The sequence below is a fragment of the Astyanax mexicanus genome, chromosome 22 (assembly GCF_023375975.1).
Source record: "Astyanax mexicanus isolate ESR-SI-001 chromosome 22, AstMex3_surface, whole genome shotgun sequence".
Lineage (NCBI taxonomy): Eukaryota > Metazoa > Chordata > Actinopteri > Characiformes > Acestrorhamphidae > Astyanax > Astyanax mexicanus.
Genome location: NC_064429.1, coordinates 10,220,001 through 10,241,023, shown reverse-complemented (window position 1 = coordinate 10,241,023; position 21,023 = coordinate 10,220,001). Strand labels below are relative to the sequence as shown.

Below are 21,023 nucleotides of genomic sequence, written 5' to 3'. Positions count from 1 at the left end.
TTTAAGAACAGCTACACACAATGCTGCAAGTCAAATGCGGAGTCGTTTCACGTGCGCCCAGTGCTACGTGATTATAACATTTTCATTTTTATTATAGTTTAATTTTATTAGGGTTCAAGCACCGAAGGTGCGTAGAACCCTATTGTTTTTGCTAAGATTTTTCTTATTATTATTATTATTATTATTAGGGTTCAAGCACCGAAGGTGCGTACCCTATTGTTTTTGCTAAGATTTTTCTTCTTCTTCTTCTTATTATTATTCTTTTTCTCCTGAAAAAACAGTTGTGCAGCCTAAACCGTAAGTCATAGAGAAATGAAACTTGGTAGGTAGATGTAGGATCAGTGCATCTCGGACAACAAAAATGGCACTGATTGGTCAAGTGGTGGCGCTATAAACAAGGACATTCATTTTTCACAATTTTCTCAATAACTCAAAAACCATAAGACCTACATTCAAAATTCTTTTGATTTCATGTTTGATATCAAAACACTCGTGAGAGCATGTGCTTCAATATTCATTAAGAAAAAGTTGAAATATGTAAACAATATGGCCGCCATATGCAAATGAGTCCTTCCGGATATATGCCCCATTCACTTCAAGAGGTAAATTTGGAGCACTGTTTCTCAGCAACCGTGCAACCTAGCAAGTTGAAACTTTGCATGCAGAATCTATCATACAGCCTCTAAAGGATGTTTAAAGGGCAACTTAATCAATCAACATGGCTGAACACCATCAGCCAATCAGCATTCAGCAGACATTTTGGCAGGCTGAATGTTGCCCAATCTGGATGATATTTGGCAGTTATGTTCAGGTGGAGACACTGTAGTGACCTGCAAAGTGCTGAAACAATCCGCCCACTGGGGGGCGCTGTTCCAAAAAAACGAGATTTTGACATCTAATTGTTTTTGCCATATTTAGTACAGTGGCACTGACAAATTTCTCAATACAACTATGTTTAAAAAGTGCTTTGTTCATTCATAATTGCTAATTGTTTGAAAATAGCTATATTGAAACTACTCTCTGGATATTTGGCCTATCACCTCCATTTCAGTCTTGCTGCACACTGTAGAGTCTCTAGGTAAATATTCATTAAAAACATTTGTGAAAATTTCACATACAATACTCTCCAGGCATCAAGCAATCTGTGCGTCCTTGGAATTTCTAACCTAAATTGCTGTAACTCTGCAGTATTTGCTGTAATCTCACAATGTTAAAGACCTCTGTACAATATCACTCTGATGAAGCGCCATTTAATTCAGAACTAGATTAAGAATAACTTGACATTACATGTCATATCAGAACATTCACTCCTTTGTGCCTCTTCTCAACATTAATAACAGGTGAAAGACTTTTGATCATTTCTAAATGTGACAGAATGTCTCCAATTGTGTTAGACCTTCTTACACATCACCATCCTATGCTCTAGTAGGCACCATTGTGCTAGTTGGTGCTTGATGAAGCGCCATTAAATTCAGAACTAGATTTATAATAACTTCGTAATTACATGTCATATCAGAACATTCACTCCTTTGTGTTAATTTAAACTTGTTTGGTCAAACATTTCAGCTTGTTCTGCAAAGGTTCAAAGGTCAATCTGAATACCACTTTGTGAACATTCTGGTTGAAGCCACCTGATCAATACCAATAACATGTAGACACCTTTTGACTAGTTCTAACTCACTTAATGAATATCCTACAAAGTTCACTAGATTTACATGTGAATTTAAGCACTGATCAGGTTGAAAGGCCTCTGCTCAACATTAATAACAGGTGAAAAACTTGATAATTTCTAAATGTGACAGGACATCTCCAATCATATTAGACCTTCTTACACATCACCATTCAATGCTCCAGTAGGCACCATTGTGCAAGTTGGTGCTTGAACCCGATGATTGCCGCTTGCGGCTATATTTTTGTTTTATTTTTTTCTGTTCAGTAAGTTTTAATTTGTTTTTAGAGTGGGCTTGCTAGTTTCTATTAGTTTTTACACATCTCATCAGAGAGATCAATCTAATAAACATGAGAGAGAGAGAGAGAGAGAAAGAGAAAGAAAGAGATTTGCGTGTTTTGGTGTGAGCTACTCACAGGTAAATGTTCTCACACACTGTATCTCCTGTTTCTCTTTCATCTGCCTGGCGCTCATATTGTAATCCCATACATAGTTCTGCAGTTTCTCAGTGTTTTCTGTTGTATTTTGCGGCTAGCGCGAGCGCTTTACACAAGAACTAACGAACCAAGAGGTGCCGCGCGCTCGGCACAACACCGCCCGCTGTACAACAGCGCTTATAAATAAATTAAACACGAAAATGAGGGTATTCTATCAGTAATTTCAGTTCGTTTTAGTTAGTTTTATAAACACAAAATACAGTTCGAGATAGTTATGTTTTTTCCTTTTAATTATCGTTTTTATTAGATTCAGTTAACACAAATGTTTTTTCACTTTCAGGTTTCGCTATTTCGTTCGCTTTAGTGAACAATAATAATTGGTTACTTAGCAACATTGTGATTATCACACCAGAGCTTAAAAAAAAAAAAATAGGAGCCCGATTTCGGGTCGGTCCTCGGGTCAGGTCAGGTTCGGGCAGAGAATCTAAGCTCTAAAATAGAAAGCAGCAGCACCACAAAAACCGGAGCAGCTAAAAAGAGCTTAACGTCCTTAATTCGGAACTTGGGCTGTCCACGGCAATCACTGAATTGATTAGAGCACGCAAATCGTCACAATTGTGCCTCACTTCACCACGCCAAACCACGTAAACCTACAGGCACAGCGGCCATAAGCTCAAGTTCACCGAAGGAGGGGTTAACCAGGGCAAAGCGAAGTAAAAAACAAAAAAAAGTTCATAGAGCGGCTAAAGTAACGTGCAGTAATGGGGTGTCGGAAATGGTAACTGCCTTATAGTAACAGTCATAGTAATTAATTAGATTACTCGATACTGAAAAAAGTAACGCCGTTACTCCCAACACATTGGCTGATTTGTGGTCTAATCTAATGGACAACAATTTTTATCCAGTTTTCTGAGCCATATAATATTTAAATAAGAAAGAAAATACATGATCACCATTGTTGTAATGGATGCAGGATCTAAAATGGTTAAATTAAAGCTCTTAGTTTGCAAGCACTGCAAGGAAATCATCCAAGAGGATGGAACAGCAGTGTTTGTGGAGGTCTGTGAGCACACATTAACTGTTTAAAAACAGGGAGTGAGACCCAGTGGGAGTGCTGTTAGTTGCAATATTTTGCCCAAATTTACACATCCCTGGAATGTAGAAGTTATATGTATATATATATATATATATATATATATATATATATATATATATATATATATATATACACTGCTCAAAAAAATAAAGGGAACACTCAAATAACACATCCTAGATCTGAATGAATGAAATATTCTCATTGAATACTTTGTTCTGTACAAAGTTGAATGTGCTGACAACAAAATCACACAAAAATCATCAATGGAAATCAAATTTATTAACCAATGGAGGCCTGGATTTGGAGCCACACACAAAATTAAAGTGAAAAAACACACTACAGGCTGATCCAACTTTAATGTAATGTCCTTAAAACAAGTCAAAATGAGGCTCAGTATTGTGTGTGGCCTACACGTGCCTGTATGACCTCCCTACAACGCCTGGGCATGCTCCTGATGAGGTGGCGGATGGTCTCCTGAGGGATCTCCTCCCAGACCTGGACTAAAGCATCCGCCAACTCCTGGACAGTCTGTGGTGCAACGTGACGTTGGTGGATGGAGCGAGACATGATGTCCCAGATGTGCTCAATCGGATTCAGGTCTGGGGAATGGGCGGGCCAGTCCATAGCTTCAATGCCTTCATCTTGCAGGAACTGCTGACACACTCCAGCCACATGAGGTCTAGCATTGTCCTGCATTAGGAGGAACCCAGGGCCAACCACACCAGCATATGGTCTCACAAGGGGTCTGAGGATCTCATCTCGGTACTTAATGGCAGTCAGGCTACCTCTGGTGAGCACATGGAGGGCACATGCACATTTGTGGCCTGCTGGAGGTCATTTTGCAGGGCTCTGGCAGTGCTTCTCCTGTTCCTTCTTGCACAAAGGCGGAGGTAGCGGTCCTGCTGCTGGGTTGTTGCCCTCCTACGGCCTCCTCCACGTCTCCTGGTGTACTGGCCTGTCCCCTGGTAGCGCCTCCAGCCTCTGGACACTACGCTGACAGACACAGCAAACCTTCTTGCCACAGCTCGCATTGATGTGCCATCCTGGATGAACTGCACTACCTGAGCCACTTGTGTGGGTTGTAGAGTCCGTCTCATGCTACCACGAGTGTGAAAGAACCACCAACATTCAAAACTGACCAAAACATCAGCCAGACAGCATAGGTTCTGAGAAGTGGTCTGTGGTCCCCACCTGCAGAACCACTCCTTTATTGAGTGTGTCTTGCTAATTGCCAATAATTTCCACCTGTTGTCTATTCCATTTGCACAACAGCAGGTGAAATTGATTGTCAATCAGTGTTGCTTCCTAAGTGGACAGTTTCATTTCACAGAAGTTTGATTTACTTGGAGTTATATTGTGTTATTTGAGTGTTCCCTTTATTTTTTTGAGCAGTGTATATATTATTATTATTATTATTATATAATATTATAGATTTTTTTTTTTGCAGGTTTACCATGCGGTCCTGCACGGCTACTCTCAGTGTGCTGCTCTTTCTTGTTACTGGTGAGTGTGTGAACTTCTGTCTGGTGTTTTTAATGATTTTTCTCTTTACAATCAGCACTTTAAAAACTTTTAAAGGCCACTAAACAGTTTAATCAGGTAAATGGATTTAATGTTGAAAGAGACAGTAGGTGCTTGTGAATGTGGAATGTGAGCAGCTTAGTAAAAATTGACCTACATTCTTACCCTCCCTTATAACCCTTTATAACCCGTCTATCAATTTATCCTTCAGTGTGTGAATCAGACGTTCCAACGGTGAAGATTGAAGGTAAGTGTTAGATCCACTTTCAGAATCTCCAGTGATGTAGATTCAGTGATTTAAACTCAGTTTACTCTTTTTGTTTCTGGATGTGTTTCTCCTCAGGTCTGAACTCTACAGTTCATAACAGTGGCGTGCACAGACATTGTGGGGGGCAAGTGCTCAGGGGGGGCAAAAGAGCACTTTTTAGCGCACGTGAAACACTTCATTATAAAACAAATTACACACACATGTTGAATGAAATTTGACTTTTATCTGTAACATTCTCTAAACGTGAGTTTTCAATGGAAAAATATCATACCACCAACTGATAAAATACATATACAATATAGGGCAAACGGTAGGATTTTACTTGATGTGTATGTTACCTGGCTGGTGGGACACGGGGGAGAATAAGCCTATCTGTTGCCTTGCTTCTTTAGTTTGTTTCTTTGTTTGATTGTTTTGCTTGTTTAAGTCTTTTAGTTTATACTGTTTTATGGTGTTTGTTTAAGTAACCTTATTCTTTTTAGTTTGTCTCTAGTGTTCTGTTTGTTAATTTTCATTATGGAAAATAAATGCGACTTGTGTGTGCATCCTGCCTCCTCTCCCGTGTTACACATTTCCCTTAATAATGACTGACCAATTAATTTTCTTTTTTAGGTAAGTTATATTTTTAATGTCACAACATACATTTCCAAACTGCAAACACAAATAGAAATGAATAAAGGAATAATAATAGTTTAATCTTTAGTGCTTTAATAAATTAAGTTAAATTATTTTTATCAAGGATTTCTTGTAAGTATCAAAAATATAGGGAATTAATCAATAAAAAGGCATAAACATTTGCATTATGTTATCTTTACAGCAGAGATGTTGCCAGTTCGTGTCACCGAGCCGGTGACATGTATTTGTTTATAAACTCCTCAGCGCTGTGTTCACTTATATAAATTATTAAGTCCAGAATTGTCTGTTTTCATAAACTAAACACCCATTAGACAGTATTCCTAGTGTTGTAGAAATGAAAATGAAAGGTGGGTCAACCCCCACCTCTCGTCCGGGGTACAACTCCCCTGCGTGTTCGTTTGATAGAGAGAGTCAGACAGGTGGAGTGAAGTTGAAAGCAAACCAAGTATTTATTACAAAGTACTGGATCCAGGAGAACATACAAAACCAATTATTAGCTGTCTCAGTATAAGTTCTGACCCCCCTCTGATCTGACTCCATGTTTATACCCCAAATGACGTGAAACCTGCTGATGAGGCGTTGCTAAAATCATCTCATGTTAGCATGCGTAATTTCACGTGTTAGTACTCAAGTTTCACGTGTCTGACCGGACCACTAGTGTCTGACCTTGACTGTATCCAGCCGGACAGTGTGGTATTGTTTCAGGAATTGACTGGGTCCAGTCAGACAGTGTGATATTGTTTCAGTAATTAGACAGTGCCGCCCCCCCTCTCATGTGCGCGCGTCCTTCTCCCGCTTTGGTAGGTGGAGAACTTTGCACACACAGAGAGAAAGGCCGCTCTGTTCGTCCCAAAGCCTCCTTTGTGTCAATTCAGTTCGTACAGAGTGCACTAGCTGATGATTGATGGCCGTTAGTCAGAAACATGCAGTGAACAAAATGCTTCAAGCATGAGCTACACAAGTCACACAATAGTTCTCATATGTTATATGTTAATATGTTAGTAGCGCGTGGTTAGTCCGCCATATAATAGACCCTATGTGTTAGTAAACGCCTTATGTATCATGTGGGTTAATTTGTCATAATAAGGTTGGTGTTAGTCACATGCCTGATCAAACAGTGTTTTAAAGAATATATTGTGAGTATTGGTTAATCTTCTATATAAATGCGTGTAAAATACACTGTGAGTAAAAATGATCAAATGTAAGGTGAGTATTGGTTAATACATATAAAGTACAAGGTTTCACACAATGATTATGTAATTATAGATACTAAGATAAGTAATCATAACTGAAAGATATTTGTCAATACACTCAAGGTAAAATAAACAGTTACTCTTCACTAGCAAGTGCTCCACAGCGCTGTCGTTATGTTAAATTACATTAATGTTAATCTCATTGATTTCATTTGTTATAAGTTATATTAACCTTCTCTCGGTCCACTGCTAACGTGTCCTCGGCTGAGACGGTGCAGCATTAAAGACGTGCTGTTGTGGGAGACAAGAGGCACACTGCACCGAATACACACTGTCCAGCCTAAAATGCTCCTCGTAAGTTTCCGCTCTTTTCTCCTCACCGCTTTAAAATACCCTCTTCTCAACTAAAACCTCCGCTGCCTGCTCCTACTTCCTGTGCGCAGGAAACGTAACGCTAAGTGCGTTGTCAAATTAAAAGCGCAAATTATCGCGGGCTGAGTTTTTTTATTAAAAAACAAGGCACAGAAAATTAATTGATATTTTTTTTTACTCGATTAACTCGAATTACTCGAGTAATCATTTCACCCCTAAATGGAACCTAAATTCAATGGGTGAGCAAATACTTTTGGCAAGAAAGTGTATGTTTTTAAAAATGTACAGTATCTCACAAAAGTGAGTACACCCCTCAATTTTGTAAATATGTATTATATCTTTTCATGGGGCAACACTGAAGATATGACACTTTAATAAAATGTGAAGTAGTCTATAGTAGCTATCAATACCTTCTTCAGGAGTGGTAGACCAACAAAGATCCACTCCATTAGCAAAGTGTGTAATAGTCTCAAAGTAATAGACCCAAGGTTAACTTCGAAGTAACTGAAGCCCTCTCTCACATGTTAATATTAATGTGTCCACCACCAGGAGAACACTGAATAATGATGTCATGGCAGAGTTGCGGAAGGACTTGAAGTAAGCGGTTCATGTGAGAAAACCGACCAACATCTCAGAGTTGAAGCTGTTCTATGCGGAGGAATGGGCTGAAATACCTCCATGCCGGTGTCTTGAAAATCAAATGATGTTTGAACATTCTAAGATGTTCTTTCAAGCATCACTGTATTTGTCTCATAGTATGTTAAATTTATATGTATTGTATATGTATTTTTATTGTCATATATTAGACGTTCTTCTTATTAGACGTGCTTCTATTTCTCTGCTGTCATATATTAGATGTTCTGGATATAATACTCTAGTGTATCCTCCCCTGGAAGACACTTTGAGTGGGATTTTAAGCGACTTCTTTCAAACTTCACGTAGCTTCAGAGTTCATCACTACACACCTCCAAACTTCACGTAGCTTCAGAGTTCATCACTACACACCTCCAAACTTCATGTAGCTTCAGAGTTCATGACTAAACACCTCCAAACTTCACGTAGCTTCAGAGTTCATCACTACACACCTCCAAACTTCACGTAGCTTCAGAGTTCATCACTACACACCTCCAAACTTCATGTAGCTTCAGAGTTCATCACTACACACCTCCAAACTTCATGTAGCTTCAGAGTTCATCACTACACACCTCCAAACTTCATGTAGCTTCAGAGTTCATCATCACTACACACCTCCAAACTTCATGTAGCTTAAGAGTTCATCATCACTACACACCTCCAAACTTCATGTAGCTTCAGAGTTCATCACTACACACCTCCAAACTTCATGTAGCTTCAGAGTTCATCACTAAACACCTCCAAACTTCATGTAGCATCAGAGTTCATCACTACACACCTCCAAACTTCATGTAGCTTCAGAGTTCATCACTACACACCTCCAAACTTCATGTAGCTTCAGAGTTCATCACTACTACACACCTCCAAACTTCATGTAGCTTCATAAACAGTAAAGTGTAGAGAGACTCGTGGAATAGAGTTTACATGGCCGAGCAGCTCCATTCAAACCTCACATCACCAAACACAGCAATGCAGGCGAGCAGATACTTTTGGCAACATAATGTAACACCCCATCTGTCAAAAAAACTGGCCTTTTTAAATTTCCTCATCCAAATTCACACATTCCCAGCGTCTTAGTGCACACATAATATTTTAATAATATTTTTATTTGTATTAAATCAGTTGTCTTTTTAGAAACAGCAATTCATGATTGCAGTTAATTGAGAAATAAATGCTTTTGTTTTTATCGTTGCAGCCACCCACTCTCTGCAGTTCTTCTTCACAATTGTCACACCAGTAATCAGTATCCCAGAGTTCACTGCTGTCTGTCAGGTGGATGAAGAGCAGGTTGGACATTATGACAGTAACAACAGGACAGTGGTCATAACGGCAGACTGGTTAAAAAAGGATAAAAATGAAGAGCAGTGGGAGTTGCCGTCGGAACATGTTGTTCATCAAGAGACACTCTTCAGAACCTTTTTGGCTGCTGCATTAGAGGCATTCAATTGGACTGAAAAGGGTGAGCACGAACCCCTAATTTTTATTCAGGGAATTAAGGTCTGTGTCTATATAATGGATTTTCAATAGTGTGTATGGGCTCAGAAGGGAAAAAGCAAGGCAAGAGTAAAGCAAAGAGATAAAAAACTAAATAATTATGGGATAATAATCATAATGTGGTACAAAAATAGTATCCACTAAAGGCTGAGCCATTGAAGAGTAATGCTGGACAGAGGATCTTCAATTTGAAATAAATGCGTGAGAAAAGAATAGAAATGTTTAGAAAGATTAGAAGATATTTGCATATTTATTGATATGGGCTCTGAAGGCATCCATCCCTCAATCTATACATCCATCTATCTATCAAACCATTCAAGGAATGAGGAGGAGTTACAGTGTGTAGTAAGAGCACAAGTCTAAGCTGAACCCCAGTATCTGCATCAAGAACTGTCACTCATCAACAGCTGATAGAACTGTAGCCTACATGAAATGCAATTTTGCTTCCAAGACCTAGGTCCCTCCGGTGTCACTAAAATATGCACAAGCAACTGTGATTACACTGTTTATGCATGTTTCTGAGCTCATAAATCTGCATTATAGTTTTGTTTTTGTAACGATGTATCAAAAAATATTTCAATTTATGTTATGTGTAATTTTCATTTAATCTGCTTAATGTAACTTAGATTAGACATAACAATTAGTTGTATGAACAGCACAATTGTTTTTAGTGTAATTTTATAATATTCATGTTCTACATCTTACAATTAAATTTGGTCACTTGCTCAGCATTGTTCATGCTCAGCTTCGCCACCCAGCAAAATCTACACAGCATTAATTATCAGCAGGTTATAAATGTAGATAAATGTAGATAACTTATAATAAAACGTCTTTATTCTCGTAATATTAGTTCACCATGTCCAGAACCTCCGCCCACTTCTCTACTACAATACAGAGTTACTATATTCACTAATAGTCCACCACCATCGTCCCCGTGCCGAAGAAGTCCACAGTGTCCTGCCTCAATGACTACCGTCCCGTTGCACTTACACCCATCATCATGAAGTGCTTCGAGAGGCTAGTCATGAGGACCATCATCCCACAGAACCTCATCAGGAAGCTAAGCTCGCTCGGCCTCAACACCCCCCTCTGCAACTGGATCCTGGACTTTCTGACGGGGAGACCCCAGTCAGTCCGGTTCGGGGGCAGCACCTCCAGCACCATCACACTGAACACTGGGGCCCCCCAGGGCAGTGTCCTGAGTCCTCTGCTGTTCACCCTGCTGACTCATGACTGTGCTGCAAAACACAGTTCTAACAGCTTTATCAAGTTCGCCGATGATACAACCGTGCTGAGTCTCATCACCAAAGGCGACGAGTCAGCATACAGAGAGGAGGTGCAGCAGCTGACAGACTGGTGTACAGTCAACAACCTTCACCTGAATGTGGACAAGACAAAGGAAATGGTTGTTGACTTCAGGAGAGCACAACACACCCACTCTCCACTCAACATCGACGGGTCCTCTGTGGAGATTGTTAAGAGCACCAAGTTCCTTGGTGTCCACTTAGCAGATAACCTCACCTGGACCCTAAACACCAGCTCTACAGCCAAGAAAGCCCAGCAGCGTCTCTACTTCCTCCAGAAGCTGAGAAAGGCCCATCTCCCTCCACCCATCCTCACACTCTTCTATAGAGGGACCATTGAGAGCATCCTGAGCAGCTGCATCACTGCCTGGTTTGGGACCTGCACCGTCTCTGACCGCAAGACCCTCCAGCGTATTGTGAGGACAGCTGAGAGGATCATCGGCGTCTCTCTCCCCTCCATCACGGACATTTACACCACCCGCAGCGTCCGCAAAGCAACCAGCATTGTGAATGACCCCACTCATCCCTCACACGAACTGTTCTCCCTCCTGCCTTCAGGAAGAAGGTACCGCAGCATCCGGTCCAGCACGACCAGATTCTGCAACAGCTTCTACCCCTCAACTCCTAAACTGCAGAGACTGAACTGATGGTATTTCTGTACATGCACACACACTCTTACCCCACTTACCCCAGAAAATGGAAAGCACTAAAAACCCTACTACCTCACTGGACTCTATTGCACACTGTGTAATAGAGGTAATTACTACCTCACTGGTCTCAACATTTATTGCACACTGCATAATTTGCACACTGTCTTGATATTTATTATTCTTTGTCTGTATTGTGTTGTATTGTCTGTCTGCACTTTTGTACTGTTGCACTTACTGTTCTGTCTACACTGTGTTTATGTGCACCATGGTCCCTGGAGGAACGTTGTTTCGTTTCACTGTGTACTCTGTATATAGCTGAAATGACAATAAAAACCACTTTGACTTGACTAATACCACTTTACTACAACTTTACTACTGTACACAACACAAGCCTTATGATTACCATGACCAGAAGCTCCGCCCATTTCTTTATTACAATACAATACAGAAGCTCTGCCCACAACATCAAGTGGGTAGGTTGATTTTAACTGTGGTAACACCACACTAGTCATGTGGGTTGTTTCTTATTATGTGTTAATATTCTCAAATACTCTTGTGACTTTTTAATTTAGAATATTCAGTTTTCACAAATTACATTATATCTAATTAAATAATACTCAAACTATGTGAGGGATAATTGGTCTGATTTGATGACCTCATTCTATGTGATATTTTGGGGGAAATGCTCAGAAAGCATAAAATTGCCATTTGTGTTTGTGTGTGTGTGCAGAGCTTCATACACTACAGAGAACGATCGGGTGTCAGCTGGATGATGATGGGTCTAAGAGAGGATATGATCAGTTTGGTTATGATGGAGAAGACCTTGTCAGGCTGGATCTAAATAGTGGAACCTGGATTACAGTTGTTCCTCAAGTTCTTCCTCTTACACAAACAAGTTCAATCCAGCTCTCCATACAATTTATACAACATACTTGTATCGACTGGTTACAGAAGTGTGTGAAATATGGGAAATCTGTTCTGGAGAGGAAAGGTAAGTGTTTGTAATACTGTTACTCTATAACTGTAACTGCTGCTGCATCTCACTGTCACAAACACACATATAATCAATTCCCCTCATCACTGAAAATAGAGCTGTGAAGTGATTAAACAATGTATCTAAATAATTACATGTCCTTTTTATTAATTATTCTAAATTAGCCAGCTGCTAAAATGCACAATTCAGTTGAATGTGATCTAAGGAGCAAATTAATGACATAATTACTGCTTTATATTTAAAAGCTTCATTATTCAGTAACAGATGCTGCAAATAATGTATATCTCTTACAACTCTAGATCAGTTTATTCTTTATTGTTTTAATATAAATCTTTTCATTAATACAATATTGGAACTTTTATTATGAAGCCAAAAATGGCAGATTAGCCATAATGGTTAATGGCTAGTAACTATCTGGCATTGTTAACTGTTTTCCAAACTTGATTAATGAAGAAGATTAATCAGCTTGCTTCTCTCTCTCTCCAGATCCTCCTGAGGTGTCTGTGTTCCAGAAAAACTCTTCTTCTCCAGTGGTGTGTCACGCTACAGGGTTCTTCCCCAAAGCAGTGATGATCTCCTGGCAGAAGAACGGAGAGGAACTGAATGAGGACGTGGAGCTCAGAGAGACGCTGCCCAACCAGGATGGATCCTTCCAGAAGAGAAGCATTCTGACCCTCTCACCTGAGGAGCTGAAAAACAGTGACAAGTACACCTGTGTAGTTCAGCACAGCAGCATGGAGAATGAGCTGGTGCTGCTGGTGTCTGATCGTAAAGTCCTGTCAGGTAGAAGAAATCTGTCCAAAAGTAAAACTTTAAAAAGCTTAACTGATGTGTCAGATAAAAAGGGACTGTAATGTAAGTGTCTGGTGTTGCAGGTAATGGAGTGTCAGTGGGTTTGATTGTTGGTGTAATGGTTGGTGCTCTCCTGCTCGTTGTCATAATCTGTACTGCAGTTTTCATCTGGAAGAGGAAGTCATCTGGTGAGTAAAGTCACCAAGCATCTAAACACACACACACACACATCTATCTATATATATATATATATATATATATATATATATATATATATATATATATATATATATATATATATATATATATATATTAAAACTTACGAGCAGTTTGGACTGTGTCTCTCCACTCTTCTTCCAGACTCTGCTCCTTGATTTACAAATGAAATGTAAAATTAAAGGTAAATCCAGATCTAAATCTGAAAGTTCTTTAGGAGATTCAAGGTTATTACAGATTTTCTCCATAAGAATTAATGAATGAATGAATGAATAGCACAGGTTTGTGTACAATACTTTTGTTTAGATTATATAAATACAGCTATAACACTTAGATAAATACAGCATTAAATTAGCATCCACCTGGGGCACAACAACTCAAAAACTCAACCTGACAGGAACATCATAGGAGAGTTAAACATGGTAACTAGTTTCAGTTTGTGTGAGTTTGATCAGCATTGATCAGCTCTGTCTCTGTGCATTGAGAAGTCTGACTGCCTGGTGGATGAAGCTGTTGCAGAGTCTAGTAGTGGAGGCTCGGATGCTCCTGTATCTTCTGCCTGACAGCATCAGAGTGAAGAGTCTGTGTGAGGGATGGGTGGGGTCGTCCACAATGCTGGAAGCTTTGCAGATGCAGCGTGTGGTGTAGATCTCGGTGATGGAGGGAAGAGAGACTCCGATGATTTTCTCAGCTGTCCGCACTATCCGCTGTAGGGTCTTGCGGTCTGAGGTGTTGCAGTTCCCAAACCAGACGGTAATGCAGGTGCTCAGGATGCTTTCTACAGTCCCTCTGTAGAACATGGTGAGGATGGGAGGTGGGAGATGTGCTTTCCTCAGTCTCCGCAGGAAGTAGAGGCGCTGCTGGGCTTTCTTTGTTATGGAGCTGGTGTTGAGGGATCAGGTGAGGTTCTCTGCAATGTGAACACCGAGGAACTTGGTGTTTTCCACAATTTCCACAGCAGAGCCGTTGATGTTCAGCGGCTGGTGGACACCTGGAGCTCTCCTGAAGTCAACAACCATCTCCTTGGTTTTATCCACGGTCTGCACCAGTCCGTCAGCCACTGCACCTCCTCTCTGTATGCTGACTCGTCGTTCTTGCTGATGAGGCCAACTACAGTTGTGTCATCAGCGAACTTGATGATGTGGTTTGAGCTGTACTTTGCAGTACAGTCATGAGTCAGCAGAGTGAACAGCAGTGGGCTGAGCACACAGCCCTGGGGGCGCCGGTGCTCAGTATGGTGGTGCTGGAGGTGTTGTTTCCAATCCTGACTGATTGTGGTCTCTCAGTCAGGAAGTCCAAGACCCAGTTACAGAGGGAGGAGTTCAGACCCAGCAAGCTCAGTTTCCCGATCAGATGCTGAGGAATGATGGTGTTGAATGCTGAACTGAAGTTGATGAACAGCATTCGAACATAGCAGTCTTTGTTGTCAAGGTGGGTGAGAGCCAGGTGGAGCGCAGTAGAGATGGCATCGTCTGTTGATCTGTTTGGACGATATGCAACAATGGGTGCAGTGAGGAGGGAAGCTGGTTTTTGATGTGCCTCATGACCAGCTTCTCAAAGCACTTCATGATGATGGTAGCAAGTGCAATAAGACGGTAGTCATTGAGGCAGGACACTTGAGACTTCTTCGGCACAGGGACGACGGTGGTCATCTTGAAGCACGTCCGCACGATGGCAGTCCTCAGAGAGATGTTGAAAATGTCCGTGATAGAGATTGTCGTGCATCTTGTTATCTCATTGTATTGTCTTTGTGTTACTGATTCCTGTATTTTTGTTTGGTAAACTCCTTTTTACAGGGACTATGTAAGGCTTAACTATTGATTATCTTTCTTTTCGCGCTGTTTTGTTTTATTTCTTTGAACCCAGGACTCCTTTTCTATGGATTTCTTTAAGATGTACCGTGTGAGACTTTGTTCACTAAGCTTTTATGATTAAATAAAAACTTTAATTACAAAAAAAGAAAATGTCTGTGAGAACATACGTGAGTTGTTCTGCACATCCTCTGAGCACTCTGCCAGGTATGCTGTCTGGTCCTGGGGCTTTCCGTGGGTTGACTCTGAGTAGAGTTCTCCGCACATCAGCTGAGGACAGGCACAGTACCTGGTCGTTTGGATGAGGTGTAGTCTTCCTTGCTGTCATGTAGTTCTGTGCTTCGAACCTTGCATAGAAGGAGTTCAGTACATCTGGAAGGGGGGCATCACTGTTACAAGCAGGTGGAGGTGACTTGTAGTTGGTGATGGTCTGGATGCCCTGCCACATGCGCCGAGTGTCAGTAGTGTCCTGGAAGTGGGCGTGGATTTTCTTTGCGTATGTGCGCTTTGCCTCTCTGATCCCCCGGGAGAGCTTGTCTCTAGCTGTTCTGAGGCCAGCCTTGTCCCTTGACTTAAAGGCCTTGTCTCGGGATCTCAGCAGCGCACGCACCTCTGCAGTCATCCACGGCTTCTGGTTGGGGCGGGTTGTGATGGTTTTGGAGACAGGAACATCATCAATGCACTTGCTGATGTACACAGATGTGAGTCTGTGTACTCCTCCAGGTTGATGGAGTCATCAGAAGTAGCAGCTTCTCTGAACATGTCCCAGTCAGTGTGCTCAAAACAGTCCTGAAGAGCAGAGACGGCCCCTGGAGGCCAGGTTGTCACTTGCTTCTTCTCTGATTTGGCACGTATGATGAGCTGTCTGTATGCTGGGATGAGCATTACAGAGATATGGTCCGAGTAGCCGTAGTGGGGGCGGGGCTCTGCTCTGTACGCACCGTGAATGTTAGTATACACACAATCGAGCAGGTTAGCTCCACGGGTTGGAAAATTCACATGTTGGTGAAAGCTGGGCAGCAGAGCCTTCAGGTTACTGTGATTGAAATCACCAGCAACAATAAACAGTCCGTCGGGGTGTGAGTTCTGGAGTTTGGAGATAACAGTGTACAGTTCTTGCAGAGCATTTGCATTAGCACCGTTAGCATTAGCATTAGCACTGGGTGCTACATACACTGCTATTATGTGCACGCTGCTAAGCTCTCTGGGCAGGTAGAATGGCCTGGCTCTGACTACAGCAAACTCCACCAGCGGCAAGCAGTAGCTGGAGATCAGCGCAGCGTTGTTACACCATGCTGTGTTGATGTAAACACACAATCTACCTACACGGATCTTGCTGGAGAGGCGCGATTGGCATGGAAGCATAGCATGCTGCTCACCTCAATCGCGGAGTCGGGGATGGAGTCAGTTAGCCACGTCTCCGTGAAAACGAACACACAGCAGTTTCTGAACTCACGCTAGACCGTCTGTAAGTCCAGTTTTTGGTTGATTTTGCAGGTCTATGAGAGTCTGTTGGTCGTGAATGTGTACCATGGTTGCGAGTTCGGATCTGATTATTACAACAAAACAGCACCGTGTTTTGCTTCCGGAGTGGCCGCTGCGACTGCTCGTGCCGCCGACAGGAAGTATTTTCTTATTGTTTATCAGATGTATAAATGTTAAGCTGATGTTTGTTTGATTTACTTTACTGTCAGAAGACTAAAAGATCGGAGTGTTACGAACACAACACTAACAGATCGGAGTGTTACGAACACAACACTAACAGATCGGAGTGTTACGAACACAACACTAACAGATCGGAGTGTTACGAACACAACACTAACAGATCTGAGTGTTTAAAATATATATATATATATATATATATATATATATATATATATATATATATATATATATAATATAAAAGAGTGCATTTATGGCAAAAAAGAAATCTTAATTTTTTTTAATATGTAGAAAAGGATTTTTAATTTGGCTGTATTAAAAGAATGACATATGTAGGAATGTCCACAACATTTCAGATTCTGATTATCTAATTGTAGTGTGTAAGTGTTTCACATGTGTTATTTTAGATTTTTTGTAAACCTGTCTTAAAATGTAAGGGATACTGAACCTTCGTTGGGCTGGTGGGACGGCTTTAAGCGGACAGATGAAAATATCCCTTATTTTTAAATCTCAAACTTGACAGGTATGTATAGATTATAAAATACTCCTCCTGACGTATAAATCCCTCAATGGTCTGGCCCCGCATTATCTACAGGAACTCCTTACTCCTTACAATCCGCCGCGTTCACTCCGCTCCCAAGACGCTGGCCTGTTATTAGTCCTGCGTATTAGAAAAAACTATGCAGGAGGAAGAGCGTTCTTTTATAAAGCTCCCCAACTTTGGAATAGCCTCCCTATTAACATACGGGACTCAGACACACTCTCAATCTTTAAATCTAGACTCAAAACCTTTCTATTTGCTCAAGCTTTTGAGTAATGTCTCATTTACAATTTTCTTCCTCTTACAGCTTATCCAGCAAATATAAACCCTGTCCTTATCATCTGCTTTCTCTTTCTCTCCCCATGTCCTGAGCTGCTGCTACCAGTGCCCATCCCACTCCAGCAGAGTTTTATAAAACCATTCTAACCCCTTTTTTTCTTCCCTCCCCTCTCTGTTCTCTCTCTCTATAGTTCACATTAATTCTCTGTACTGTTTTGTTCTGTTATTTGTTTGTTGTTTGTTATTTGTTTGTACTGAGCGGGTCAACCCGAGTAGGATGGGTTCCTCGGACTGAGTCTTGGTTCCTTCCAAGGTTTCTTCCTCTTAAAGGGAGTTTTTCCTTGCCACTGTGTCACCATAAAATTGGCATCTCTGTGGTGCTGCTCATAAGAGGCGTGGACCTGTTTTTCCTGTAAAGCGGCTTTGTGACAACCTTTGTTGTAAAAAGCGCTATATAAAAAAAACTGAAATTAATTGAATTGAATACTAACAGATCGGAGTGTTAGGAACACAACACTTACAGATCGGAGTGTTACGAACACAACACTAACAGATCTGAGTGTTAAGAACACAACACTAACAGATCAGAGTGTTACGAACACAACACTAACAGATCTGGGTGTTATGAACACAACACTAACAGATCGGAGTGTTACGAACACAACACTAACAGATCGTAGAGTTACGAACACAACACTAACAGATCTGAGTGTTACGAACACAACATTAACAGATCTGAGTGTTACGAACACAACACTAACAGATCTGAGTGTTACGAACACAACATTAACAGATCTGAGTGTTACGAACACAATATTAACAGATTGGAGTGTTACGAACACAATACTAACAGATCTGAGTGTTACGAACCCAACACTGACAGATCGTAGTGTTACAAACACAACACTAACAGATCAGAGATTGGAGTGTTACAAATAGAATACTAACAGATCTAGGTGTTACGAACACAATACTAACAGATCTGGGTGTTACGAACACAACACTAACAGATTGGAGTGTTACGAACACAATACTAACAGATCGGAGTGTTACGAACACAACATTAACAGATCGGAGTGTTACGAACCCAACATTAACAGATCGGAGTGTTACAAACACAATACTAACAGATCGGAGTGTTACGAACCCAACACTGACAGATCGTAGTGTTACAAACACAACACTAACAGATCAGAGTGTTACGAACACAACACTAACAGATCGGAGTGTTACGAACACAACACTAACAGATTGGAGTGTTACGAACACAACACTAACAGATCTAGGTGTTACGAACACAACATTAACAGATTGGAGTGTTACGAGCACAACACTAACAGATCGGAGTGTTACGAACACAACATTAACAGATCGGAGTGTTACGAACACAATACTAACAGATCGGAGTGTTACGAACCCAACACTGACAGATCGTAGTGTTACAAACACAACACTAACAGATCAGAGTGTTACGAACACAATACTAACAGATCGGAGTGTTACGAACACAACACTAACAGATCGGAGTGTTACGAACACAACACTAACAGATCGGAGTGTTACGAACACAACACTAACAGATCGGAGTGTTACAAATACAATACTAACAGATCTAGGTGTTACGAACACAATACTAACAGATCTGGGTGTTACGAACACAACACTAACAGATCGGATTGTTACGAACACAACTCTAACAGATCGGAGTGTTACGAACACTCCATTAACAGATCGGAGTGTTACGAACACAACATTAACAGATCTAGGTGTTACGAACACAACATTAACAGATTGGAGTGTTACGAACACAACACTAACAGATTGGAGTGTTACAAACACAACACTAACAGATCAGAGTGTTACGAACACAACACTAACAGATCGGAGTGTTACGAACACAGCACTAACAGATCGGAGTGTTACGAACACGACATTAACAGATCTAGGTGTTACGAACACAACATTAACAGATTGGAGTGTTACGAACACAACACTAACAGATCGGAGTGTTACAAACACAACATTAACAGATCGGAGTGTTACAAACACAACATTAACAGATCGGAGTGTTACGAACACAACATTAACAGATCGGAGTGTTACGAACTAAACACTAACAGATCGGAGTGTTACGAACACAATACTAACAGATCTGGGTGTTATGAACACAACACTAACAGATCTAGGTGTTACGAACACAACACTAACAGATTGGAGTGTTACAAACACAATACTAACAGATCGGAGTGTTACGAACACAACATTAACAGATCGGAGTGTTACAAACACAACATTAACAGATGGGAGTGTTACGAACACAACACTAACAGATCGGAGTGTTACGAACACAACACTAACAGATCGGAGTGTTACGAACACAATACTAACAGATCTGGGTGTTATGAACACAACACTAACAGATCGTAGTGTTACGAACACAACACTAACATATTGGAGTGTTACGAACACAACACTAACAGATTGGAGTGTTACAAATAGAATACTAACAGATCTAGGTGTTTCGAACACAATACTAACAGATCTGGGTGTTACGAACACAACACTAACAGATTGGAGTGTTACGAACACAATACTAACAGATTGGAGTGTTACAAATAGAATACTAACAGATCTAGGTATTACGAACACAACACTAACAGATTGGAGTGTTACGAACACAACACTAACAGATTGGAGTGTTACGAACACAATACTAACAGATCGGAGTGTTACGAACACAATACTAACAGATCGGAGTGTTACGAACACAATACTAACAGATCGGAGTGTTACAAACACAATACTCTGTTAGTGTTGATGTTTACTACTTTATTTCAGAGGGGAATGTTTCCCCTCTGTAGCCCAGAGCTAGCTAACTTTTATTAAAAGTGTTCAAGGCTGGGGGCAGTTATCAATTTGTAGAAAATGATTGTATGTGGTGCTCATGACTTAGTAAGTAGTGCTCACCAATTTCTACGTAAAAAAAAAAATACACCACGTCCCTTTAGGGGCTCTGTAGTATGTTGCAAATCTAAGAGAGAGAGAAAAAAAATAGCAAATACAATATCATTTTTAAATGCACTTGGTTACTTTATTATCCTTTGCAGTTATTTGAGAATTATTTCAGTTTGAATTTTGATAGTCTTTGCTTTTATTTTTGTGTTTTTGTGAATTTTCTGTGTTTTTTTGTTTCTGTTAAAGACTTCTGGAATCTCTTTTTTTGCTTTTGCTTCAGTTTTTTTGCTTCTCAGTTTTGGCACAGTTTTCACGGGTGGGTATATGGAGTCAAATTGGGGTCTTTAATGCAGACAAGAAAAAAAAAATCTCCACAAACTGCAAAAGAAATCTAATATTGCAAACAAAGAAGAGAACATAAGTTACCTTTTTTCACTTGTAATATTATTTTTTTAGAATTAATTTTTACAACACCACTTTTTCTTTGCGTTTTGCGTTCC

General features: G+C 40.6%; 1 protein-coding gene across 2 annotated transcripts in view; it reads left to right on the top strand.

Moving 5' to 3' along the window:
- LOC103036851 (class I histocompatibility antigen, Non-RT1.A alpha-1 chain) overlaps window positions 1-21,023 on the top strand; it is a 34,162-nt gene that overhangs the window by 11,726 nt on the left and 1,413 nt on the right. The window contains exons 2-7 of one of the 2 annotated variants that reach the window (XM_022662543.2): window positions 4,650-4,705; window positions 4,935-4,970; window positions 9,021-9,284; window positions 12,004-12,264; window positions 12,754-13,050; window positions 13,143-13,247. In XM_022662543.2, the coding sequence (XP_022518264.2) occupies window positions 4,650-4,705; window positions 4,935-4,970; window positions 9,021-9,284; window positions 12,004-12,264; window positions 12,754-13,050; window positions 13,143-13,247 (1,019 nt within the window). Of the gene's footprint in view, window positions 1-4,649; window positions 4,706-4,933; window positions 4,971-7,741; window positions 7,948-9,020; window positions 9,285-12,003; window positions 12,265-12,753; window positions 13,051-13,142; window positions 13,248-21,023 lie in introns of those variants that run through there. The other variant, XM_022662544.2, reaches the window with a different exon arrangement.